Raw genomic sequence first — 11,579 nt, 5'->3', positions numbered from 1 at the left:
ACATGTTGCCTTGAACTATATTTATTATCAATCTGAAGTTTTATTAACACTTTGTTGACCTTCCATATTAGCTAACTGTAACGTCGGGAACTTATCTTCTTGTATCTTTATTATAAAAACAGTAATACAATAGTTTCCTCTGACGATGTCCACAAACTTCTCCAGGTCCCGAGCCACTCCTTCTGCGCCAACAGTTGTATTTATTACTACAAACACGCTGCTAAAGTTATACCACAATTTGACCAGTCGAGTCTTGCAAGTTTCGGTGCAGGCCCAAAGGGACCCTAGTTTCGAGTTAGAATGCCTAATTGTTGTTATATCTGGGCCTGTAGAGACCGTATCTGCATATAAACAGTAGTCTGTTAATTCGTTAGTGCATTCAAGCGGCTGAACTGATTTTGATGCAGGATTGAGTTGAATGCTTCAGTAGGTAGATCTGTATAGGCGATGAAACTGCAAGAGATATGAGGAGTCAAGAGAGAATAAATGCAAGCAAAACTAGCGCATTGGATTCGATTTCATAAAGGCTAATATTAGAAAAATGATATTTCATTATACGTTATTGTACATGAACAGGAAACTTCCTTTTGTAATACCATTTTCAGAAGAAAAATATAAATAAATGTGCAGTTTTAAAATATTATATGTATTTGTTAATGTTATTTCTAGATCTAAACAAGATTTATTTGAATAGAAAATATTTTTCATATTTATTTCCTGAATATCGTAAAATATAGCAATCGGGAAATCGAATCCAGTACTTCAATTTCACAGCCTTACACTGACTAGACATCTACGAAAAATAAGCACTAGCATCTCAAACCCGACCCAAAGTGGTCCCAAACATTAAATATTCCCATAAACGTGGCAAAAATATTTGAATCGCGATATGATGCTTGGCCGGGCAGTGGATCCGCCGATAATATTTACGACGGTCTGCCCTGATCCCAGCCCAGTCCTAAAGATGTGCCAACCGTCAGCATAACGGGATAATATGGGCGTTAGAATTATTACACGCCCCAGAGATAACTTTTATTAATATGTTTTGAACCCAGATATGTCACTGCATACCCCGAGTTTTGAGAATGGGAATTTTAATAATTTTAAACAAAACTTTGGTTTCCGTTGATATATTATTTAGGTGGTAGTAAAAGTATCATCCGTTTTATTATGTAAGTTTTATGTTACAATATTTTATTGTGTATCCTTATTATGAAACATTATTACGTATCAATTGCGTATAAAATAGCGGAACATCGCCCCTTCCTTCACATCCTAAATAAACAAAACAATTTATATAACATAGTTAATATGTCAAATATAAGTCTTTGTGAATCGTTAGTAGAGAAAAAATGTACTATCTGAAACTTTCAATAACAAAGTTCATGCCATCACTCACTACATCCTACTTGTAGTTATAGCATTTATCGATACGCTATCGAGCAGCTATCCTGATCACGATTGCATAAATAATTGTTTGCTATTATAGGAAAGAAGAAAAATGCACGGTAGAAAAATCCTGTAACATTAAAACATAAATTTTAAACATAGGGCCGCTAGCCAACGTTGTTGAATGCACTCTAACTTAATTTTTATAGCCTTAAACTCGTCTCGGAGGTCTATTTTTGCATAACTTTGTATGGAAATTGCGTTATCTCGAACAGGCTGAAACTTATGGATGTCACGAGGATTTGGGTAAAAATAATGGGACATATTTTAGAACGAGATAATTTTGAAGAACGGTGTTGTAATATTTGTCTACTTAGAGCAGAAGTTATGCGAAGGGCCACGTTGGTAACAGATTACCCTCGCCTGTAAACACCCTCATAAGTAATATTGTGGGTGCGTTGTCAACCTATGGAAATTAGAAAGAGGCGATTTTAGCAATCCCACTGAACGTGTGAAATCCAACAGGAACGTTTGAAACTAACTAGGTACTTTTGAACAATCCATGTATTTAACGTTTTCCTTTCTATTTTCTAGTGTAAAGTTAAAGGTGACCAATCGTTCTCCTAGCTTTTCCCCAGGGCTATCTTTATGCTGATGAGCGGTTTTTCGCATACGAGAGAAGTTCAAAATAGATTGTGCTTCTCGTTATGACTTACCAATTACCATAGAAATAAAATATATCTTTGGATACTTATGCATTATTCTATGCTGACAACGAAAAATTACTCTTACATACAAAATACATATCTTTCTCAGTAAAATCTAACCTCTTATTTCGTACTCGTATTTTCTTAGCTTATAACTAGAAACATTCCAATAGGCCTAGAACAGAGCCGCGCGCAGGTGATGGGACCTGTTGATCCAAACGCGTTCTGCGAGCGTTGACACGCGCGACACGTGACGCGTCTATTTGCATTCACCGCACGCACATACCCATAAACCCTTTACCGGATTGTGCGCTTCAATATGATTGTACTTTGGGAAATGTTTTATACAAGTGCTTGTGACTGCCTGTGGAATTTCATTTACAGTTTCTTAAATTATGTATAAGATTATAACTCTGTTATGTTTAATAATAATACTATTATTAGTAGCGTTGATATCATTATTTTCAAATAAAGAGACGAGCAAGTAACTCTGTAAAGCAAATAGCACTACACTGAGCGAAGAGTTAATATGTAATCACAGTATTTTATTTGTTCCAGCATATCGCAAATGTCAAACTGACGACTTCCAGTGCGGTGTAGAGGGCGCGGGCCCCGGGAAAGTGTCTCTCGCAGGGGCCCTGCATACCTAAAGAGAAGAAATGTGACGGGTAATACATTCCGACATATTCTAATCGATATTCCTACATATCTACATTGTGTCACTGTGGATTATTCTTTACTTATTTGTATTTAAGAAGACATTTTGTTAATCTATCTCTAATTATATTAGTCTATTTAGTTTTTATTGATGATGGAATCCACAATTTCTATCGGTGTTCATGCATAATATTAGCCATATAAATTACAATAAAATGCATGGACCCAGCAAATACATATTCCAGTACAATTGAAACTTCTACCTCTTATTTCACAGCCTGAAAACAAATTTTATTACAACGACATCTAGCCAAAAATCTTAGAACTAACTTATTAAAAATCTCATTAAATTGTTTTCGTGCAGGTATTTAGACTGTAGGACGGGTAAGGACGAGCAGAATTGTCCCACAGACTCGACACCCTGCCGGCTGGACCAGTTCAAGTGCGCTACAGGGAACAAGTGCGTCGACGCTTCTGTGAAGTGCGACCACAAAGACGACTGCGGCGACAACTCAGACGAAGAACATTGTAGTGAGTTGCCCTTTATTACACTTTTGGAGGTTTATGCTTAAATTAAAGGCTTTTCCCAAAATAAATGTAATAAGAATAAATTAGGACTTTGATTTGCGTATTTAGCAGAAGGTTTACGGACCATTAGTAATTGTATTTTAATTCAGATGCAGGATATGTTTCCTGTTTACATTCTTTTAGTTCCAGGGAACAATCATAATTCCTTTACAAGCTTAAAAATCCTTTTTATGTATATACCTGAATATACCTACCTACCTACCTACCTACCTAAATATAGATTTTACATTAAGGTTGTGTTATAAATCTTCATTCCACAATGTCTATTTCGAAATATCGAGTTAAAGAAAACCAATTCCACATTTTAAAGGTAAAAATCTAGTATTATATGTGTTTTAAAATATATCTCGACTAAAAGTGAAGTTGTGCGCTCCGTGGAGTTACAGAACATCTGAACTCGCCTGATTTATAGCGCCCAGGTACAGGGACTTTTAAAAGCATCACGTCAAACTAACAAACACTACACCAAAGGTTTTGCATTGTTGAAATATCGTGGATTTATTACTAATATTATATTTAAAATGACATCAACCGTAAAGTGAAATGCCGTGATGAGAAGTCTTCTCTAACCCTTATATGTATTATCTTGTTTTGTTTGTTAATTTTCACCGTGGTATTGCATTGGAGATTGATTACGTAAAGTATTAATTACTATGTATTTTCTAGGTAATTTTCAATTATAATATTCGGTAAATGTATAAGTACGCATAACAAAACTATCTCATATTCTTATATTAATTCATCAATCTTAACCAAACATTTGTTCCCAGGTTTTCCCCCCTGCCACATCGGGCAGTTCCGCTGCAGTAACGCGCTGTGCATCCCCGCTACCTACCACTGCGATGGATACAAGGACTGCGCGGACGGCTCCGACGAGGCGAACTGCACCGCCATAGCCTGCCCCGATAACAAGTACCTGTGCCCTAAGGGAGGACAAGATGGAACCCACAAGTGTATCATGCGGTACCAGCTGTGTGACGGGAAGAGGGACTGTGAAGATAATGCTGATGAGGAAGCTGCTTGCTGTGAGTTCTTTTATTTATAAGCTGTGTGATATTTTTTTTGGTGCCACACAAACTAGCAATTTGCATAATATTTTAAAGCACATAATGTTGTATTACTGATTGCGGAGCGTGAAGAAGCAATTATGCAGGCCGGCATGACTGCCGGTCGGCACTTTCTTTGAGCTCCACTTCACTTAACATCAGGTGCAATTAAACTACTTTGCCGAACTACGATAAAAAAACATTAAATTGATTCAATTATACTAGTATTGTTTTAGCCTGGTTTTAGCGATAAATTTTCTTTATTATTTTTGTTACCGTGACGATTCTCGCGATAGGTATAATATAAAGTATATGCCTAAGCTCGAAGTAAGAGGATTTATAAGTTGTGTTCTTACCCGCGACTGTCTACTATTTCTCTATTCCACTAAATACATTTTATCTTCCAGCAACGGCCTCCTGTCCCGCCTTGGACTGTGAGTACAAATGCGTGGCGTCTCCCGTCTGGCGGAGCGTGTTCCTGCGCGGCCGGACTCACGCTCTCGGCAGACAACAGGACCTGCGTGGACCGCGACGAGTGCAAGGAGTGGGGCTTCTGCCACCAGCTTTGCGTTAATACTGCTGGATGTAAGTGTTTTAGTTTTATAAAGTATTATTACTTAGCAGTAAAATACCCTACTTAAATGTATTAGCTGTGTTCGAAATTAAACCGTGGAATTTAATGTATTTGTAACACACATAAATTTTATTTTTTTACTCTCCTCTACATAAACAGTAATCATATCAAATCTCCCACTCCTCTGTGCACGCAATGTGCTTATAAAGGGGTATAACATTTTCTCTTCGCGTATTAATATATAAATTACTCTAAGGTTTAATATTTTTATTAACTTTAAGATACATTTGAACTTATATAAATCAAGATTTTGATTAGCAAGTTAACTTACAGAAGTTGACTTCCACAAGCAATTTTGCTATGTAAACAATCACGACTAGATGACTGCAAATTATAAAGCTAACAGGTCTGGTACTCGCTAGTCTAAACAGATAAATAAATCATCACAGAACGTATCAATCAATGTGCGTGTATATTCCAGCATATCGTTGCGCATGCGCCCCCGGGTACTCGCTGGTGGAGGGGCGGCGCTGCGTGGGCGGCGCGGCGTCGGGCGCGGCGCTGGTGCTGGCGCACGCGGGCGCGGTGCTGCACATGGACCTGCACGGCCGCGCGCCCGTGTCCCTCGCCAACGCCACCGCGGCCGCCGGACTCGACTACCACTACAGGAGAAATCTGCTGTTCTGGTCCGATCTCAAGACTAGAAAGGTCAGTAGTTTCAACCAAATTAAATATTTGATTAAAGGCTTGTTGCGGATAAATTTAATAGTTGCTAGACGCATATTGTATTATGAGGGGCTGAATATATTTTGAACAGATTTTATTTTGTGTCGTTTTTTATTGGCCCCAATAAAGTTTTACAACTGAGGAAAAGTTGAAAAAAATGACAACCAACATGGTGACTTGACGATACCAGAAGTAATGCTGGTCCGTGTTACGGGATATATGGAATGTCGAAACCGCGTCGAAACAAACTATGTTTGTCTATATCATACAATATATATTTTTTGTTTACAGATCCACTCACAGCATCTGAGCGTGCCAGCCGGACTGAACAGCTATGCGGGTAACGACATCACGGTCGCCGGTTCCTGGGCTCCGGTAGCCCTGGCCGTGGACTGGGTGGGAGACAAACTGTACGTGGCAGATGCCGTGGGACAAAAGATTGATGTTTTCGAGCTGGATGGAAGACTGCATGCCGTAGTGCTGGGCTCTAATTTGACGAACCCAGCCGATTTGGCCCTGGATCCGACGCTGGGTCTGATGTTTGTTGCTGATAGTAGCCAGGTGAGAAATTAATCATATAACTCATCTAGTCTACAGATTTAAAAACTCAATCTATTGCAATAACTTTATCAGAGTTGAAGCTGTTTTCTTTTACTGTAACAAATAACTTTAAAACCTTTCAATATTCCAATACTTTCCTTCCAGATTGTTCGAGCTAACATGGACGGTACCCACGCGAAATCGATCGTATCAGAAGCGGCCTACAAAGCATCAGGTATAGCGGTGGACATCATCGCGCGCCGAGTGTTCTGGTGTGACTCCTTACTGGACTACATCGAAACGGTCGACTACGACGGCAACCATCGTTTCTTGGTCCTCAGAGGACAGCAGGTCCCCAGCCCTTCAAGACTCGCTCTTTTCGAAGACAGGGTCTACTGGTCAGACAGCATTAAACAAGGCATCAGTTCAGTCAATAAATACGAAGGAGCTTCAAGTATTCAAGCCATATACAAAATGAAGGATATCAGGGAACCCAGGGCGATCACTGTCATACACTCTTTAAAGCAAACTTCGGTCAATAACCCCTGTGGTAACAATAATGGAGGGTGCTCCCAAATGTGCATAGTGACAGCTATTCAAAATGGTGGCCTGGGGTACCGCTGCGCTTGCAACATCGGCTACCGGCTCGAAAGCGATTTGCGTAATTGTGATTTAGTGAATGAGTTCCTCATGTACTCCCAACAGAGATTCATTAAAGGAAAGGTCCTCAATCCTGTAATCGAAGGGTTCAGTGACGCAATCTTGCCTGTTGTGTCACGAAGGGCTAGATTCGTTGGCTTGGACTTCGACGCAAGAGATGAACATATCTATTACTCTGATGTGCTACAAGATGTGATATACAGGGTGCACAGGAACGGAACGTCTCGGGAAATTGTCCTCGCATCACAGAACGAGGGCGTTGAAGGACTCGCGGTAGACTGGGCTTCGAAAAACCTTTACTACATCGACTCTAGGAAAGGAACATTGAATGTCCTTTCAACGAGGAACGTGACTTACAAAAGAACTCTTCTGAAAGACTTAAAAAGACCCAGGGCTATTGTCGTTCATCCCAACAAGGGTTTCATATTCTTCTCGGAGTGGGACCGACCGGCAAACATCAGCCGTTGCAACACTGACGGTACCGGGCTTCTCGTTTTCGAAAATGTTACTCTCGGCTGGCCTAACGGCTTGTCCATAGATTTTGACACCGACAGAATATACTGGTGTGACGCCTTACTGGACCACGTACAACATTCCAAACTGGACGGTACTGACGTGAAAACTGTCAATTCGAGGCTGATCAGGCATCCGTTCTCGATAGTTATCAACAAAGAGTTCATGTACATCACAGACTGGAGACTAGACGCCATCGTGAGGCTGCACAAACTGACCGGGGAACAGGAAGACATCATGGTCCGTGAGCCGCAAACCAACAGGCTGTACGGAGTGAAAGTCTATAGTGAGAATATACAGAAAATAGACCCGATGCAACCCTGCGCGAGGAATAATGGAAACTGCCAGAAGCTTTGTTTCGCCATACCGAGGAATAACACCGAATTCTTGACTGTTAAGTGCGGATGTCCTTACGGAGAGAAGTTGGCGGCAGATGGTCAGAATTGTATCGCCGATCCTAACTCGGAGCCGCCCGTGCAAGCCTGCCCGCACTCCTGGGACTTCACGTGCAATAACCAGAGATGTATCCCGAAGAGCTGGGTGTGCGATGGGGACGACGACTGTCTAGACAACAGCGATGAGGAGCAGAATTGTACCAGTAAGTAAACACATAACTTAATATTTCATCTCGAGCTTTCATGGATTTCAATTATCTTTGTGAATGACACATTACTCCTAAATTGGTACAAAACCTAAGTAACTCAAAGGTTTAATGAACATAAAGTATTTGCTCCTTATTTCTCCATCTAATAATGCCTCTGTGTAACTAATATCCGATCAACATAATACATCAAGAATTATCTTTACAGAAACAACATGCAGCTCATCAGAATTCATGTGCAAATCTGGTCGTTGTATACCTGCGACTTTCAAGTGCGACTCTGAGAACGACTGCGGCGACTTCTCTGACGAGACGGGGTGCGTCAACGTGACCTGCAGCTCCTCGCAGTTCCAGTGCGACAACGGACGCTGCGTGCCCAACACCTGGAAGTGTGACTCCGAGAACGATTGTGGAGATGGCTCCGACGAGGGCAGCCATTGTGCTGAAAAGACTTGCGCTTACTTCCAGGTTAGATTGGAAAAGATATTTCCATTATAAATGCCATGTTATTTTTTATTCCGGCAAGAGAAAGATTTATAATATTACGTAGTAGCAGATTCAATGAGAGACGTTGTGATTTAAGATGTTTATAAAAAATAAGTCGTTCTATCCCACTGGATCTACAAATGTCAGGTCGCTTTTGTGCTAATTGGTAATTTACTATCTCTTAAAGTGTGTGTTTGCACTACATCTGCAGTGGACAGTCTGAGTACATATATTTCACCTATCTAAACACACAATGTAATAACGTCCTGTTGCGGTCAGTTCACATGTCCGCGCACGGGGCACTGCATCCCCGCGTCATGGGTGTGTGACGGGGACGACGACTGCTTCGACAAGCAGGACGAGGCCGACTGTCCGCCCGTATCCTGCCTCGCCAACCAGTTCAAATGCGCTGACCTCAAGCAGTGTGTGCAGGTAATGGAAATTAAATCTATATTCAATATGTTATTTGAGTGAGTACCACTGCTACTAACATTCACAATGCTTCAGAAATTATAGATGTATTCCTCTACTAAACCAATCAGCTCACTAACTGAACACAAATATTCGTATAATTTGTTTCGAATAGCACGCCATTGTCGTCGGCAATCTAGTATAGACTCAGTTTAAATAAATTGATTTCCTACGAGACAAATTATTAATAATAATGTTTGTAGCTTCCACTATGAGGGTTTACTTATTTTATGCTACCTAATGTATAACAAATGTCATCTAAACGGCTGTAATCCTCTTTCTAGGAGGCATACAAATGTGACGGCATCCCGGACTGCAACGACGGCAGCGACGAGGCGGGCTGTCCCTCGCTGGCGCCGCACCAGTGCCAGCCAGACAAACAGTTCCAGTGCCGCTCCTCCGGGATCTGCATACCCACTACCTGGTACTGTGACGGTGAGTTGACAGCTTTTGATAATGTTACTGATGTTTTTTATAATGATGATACCTACATAAGGTATTTCTTACCAAGGAGTGTACGTGAACTGATAATATGAGACAGGTTACGTCTACGACTCTCAAACTATACAAATTGATGACGTTCAATGTCAACACCTATCCGAATGAATGAATGATACGCAGGCACGCCCGACTGCGAGGACCTGTCGGACGAGCCGGCGTCGTGCGGCGCGGCGCAGTGCGGCGCGAACCACTTCCGCTGCGACAACGGGCGCTGCGTGTTCAAGGCCTACGTGTGCGACGCGCGCGACGACTGCGGCGACGGCTCCGACGAGGGGCTGCAGCACGCCTGCACGCCGCCGCCGTTCAGGTCGGGGCTCATCTTGTACCCTAAATACGACCAGTGTACATGTTATGGGGATAATCACAAAACATGACATTTATTATGACCACCGACGACAAATGTACTAGTCTAGTGTTGTCTATCTTAAATTAAATATATAATCGGTTTCAGTGTAGCTACTATGCTTTGTCAAATATATAAGAATTTTTCTTCAAAACGCAAAAAAATATTGTTACAAATACGCAATGACTATCTGTCTTTGAGACATATTATTAAGTAGAATATTTTACTTTCAGATGTCCAACTGGACAGTGGCAATGTCCTGGAGTTACTGGTCGCTGCGTCAACCTCACGCAAGTTTGCGACAACAAGCCCGATTGCCCCAACGGTGCTGATGAAGGTAAGCTAGAACCCAAGTATAGAACGATTATTGTACAATATTATACGTCATTTCTAAACGAAAACAAACCACTACACACCAGAACTAATAGTTGATATTGAACCTGAGAACACCGTACGCCCCTATAATTACTTGCTATTTTCTGCCATTTAGAAGTTTTTATATTTTTATTTTTAATTTACAGGTCCTAGCTGTGATTTCGCCGAATGCCAAGATCAACAAGGCCTGTGTACAAACGAATGTAAGGAGACTCCAAATGGCCCGCTGTGCCTCTGTCCTCCTGGAGAGGAACTCGACGTCGACGGCTACACCTGTAAGGATATCGATGAATGCAACCCTCCAGGCATCTGCTCGCAAGTGTGCACAAATATCAAGAAGTCTTATGTCTGCAGCTGTGTCGACGGGTATCTCCTCACCAACAACAACCATTCTTGCAAAGCTAACAACCATTCCAGCGCCTTCCTCATCATTTCCAACAGGCACTCCATCTTAGTGGCTGATCTGAACGAACAAGGCTTAGAAAGAGTACCAATTAATGTAGAAAATGTTGTAGCTACAGCCTCCAACATGCATACAGGAACTATATTCTGGTCTGATATGAAGCTGAAGAAGATTTCTCGGTTAGACCGAGGCAGTGAGCCCCAAGTGATAATCACTACAGGACTTGATCTGGTGGAAGGGTTAGCTTACGACTGGGTGGGGGGTAACATCTACTGGTTGGACAGCAAGTTAAATACTATTGAAGTCGCTAAAGAAGATGGTACAGCAAGAACTGCGCTGCTTAGCGGTAACATCACGCAGCCCAGAGGTATGTGCTTGGATCCCGCTCCGAACACAAGATGGTTGTTCTGGACTGACTGGGGAGAAAACCCAAGGATTGAGAGGATTGGTATGGATGGTACACAGCGCATGGCAATAATAACCACCAAGATCTACTGGCCAAATGGTTTGACCCTGGACACGGCGACTAAGAGAGTCTACTTCGCTGATTCTAAACTGGACTTTATAGACTTCTGCAACTACGACGGAACTGGAAGGCAGCAGGTGTTGGCTGGCAGTCACTACCTATTGCACCCGCACTCGTTAACTCTTTTCGAAGACACTTTGTACTGGACGGATCGTCAATTAAACAGAGTCCTTTCTGCCCATAAGTTCAAGGGGTCGAATCAGACGGTAGTGTCTCACCTGATTTCGCAGCCGCTGTCTATTCACGTCCACCACCCCTCGCTCCAGCCGCAGTACCCCTCGCCGTGCAAAAAGGACACTTGCCAACATCTATGTTTGCTAAGTCCTAACATGACCATCGGCTACACTTGCATGTGCAAGCCTGGCTTCAAACTCTTGCCTGATGGAAAATGCGTTGAAGGTATGCATAGGTTATAGTCAAATACAAATTTTCTATAAATGTGTCTATAAATAGTGTGTTCATATTATGTATAT

At 41.7% G+C, this 11,579-nt stretch overlaps 1 protein-coding gene across 1 annotated transcript in view; it reads left to right on the top strand.

Moving 5' to 3' along the window:
• LOC115446433 (low-density lipoprotein receptor-related protein 2) overlaps positions 1-11,579 on the top strand; it is a 214,189-nt gene that overhangs the window by 185,221 nt on the left and 17,389 nt on the right. The window contains 9 exon segments of the mRNA XM_037438826.1: positions 5,443-5,669; positions 5,979-6,248; positions 6,393-7,998; positions 8,210-8,469; positions 8,767-8,919; positions 9,243-9,393; positions 9,580-9,766; positions 10,036-10,139; positions 10,324-11,505. Of these exon segments, the coding sequence (XP_037294723.1) occupies positions 5,443-5,669; positions 5,979-6,248; positions 6,393-7,998; positions 8,210-8,469; positions 8,767-8,919; positions 9,243-9,393; positions 9,580-9,766; positions 10,036-10,139; positions 10,324-11,505 (4,140 nt within the window).

This window comes from Manduca sexta, chromosome 15, assembly GCF_014839805.1.
Source record: "Manduca sexta isolate Smith_Timp_Sample1 chromosome 15, JHU_Msex_v1.0, whole genome shotgun sequence".
NCBI lineage: Eukaryota > Metazoa > Arthropoda > Insecta > Lepidoptera > Sphingidae > Manduca > Manduca sexta.
The sequence above is the reverse complement of the archived record's forward strand: the minus strand, read 5'-3'. Positions and strand labels throughout refer to the sequence as shown.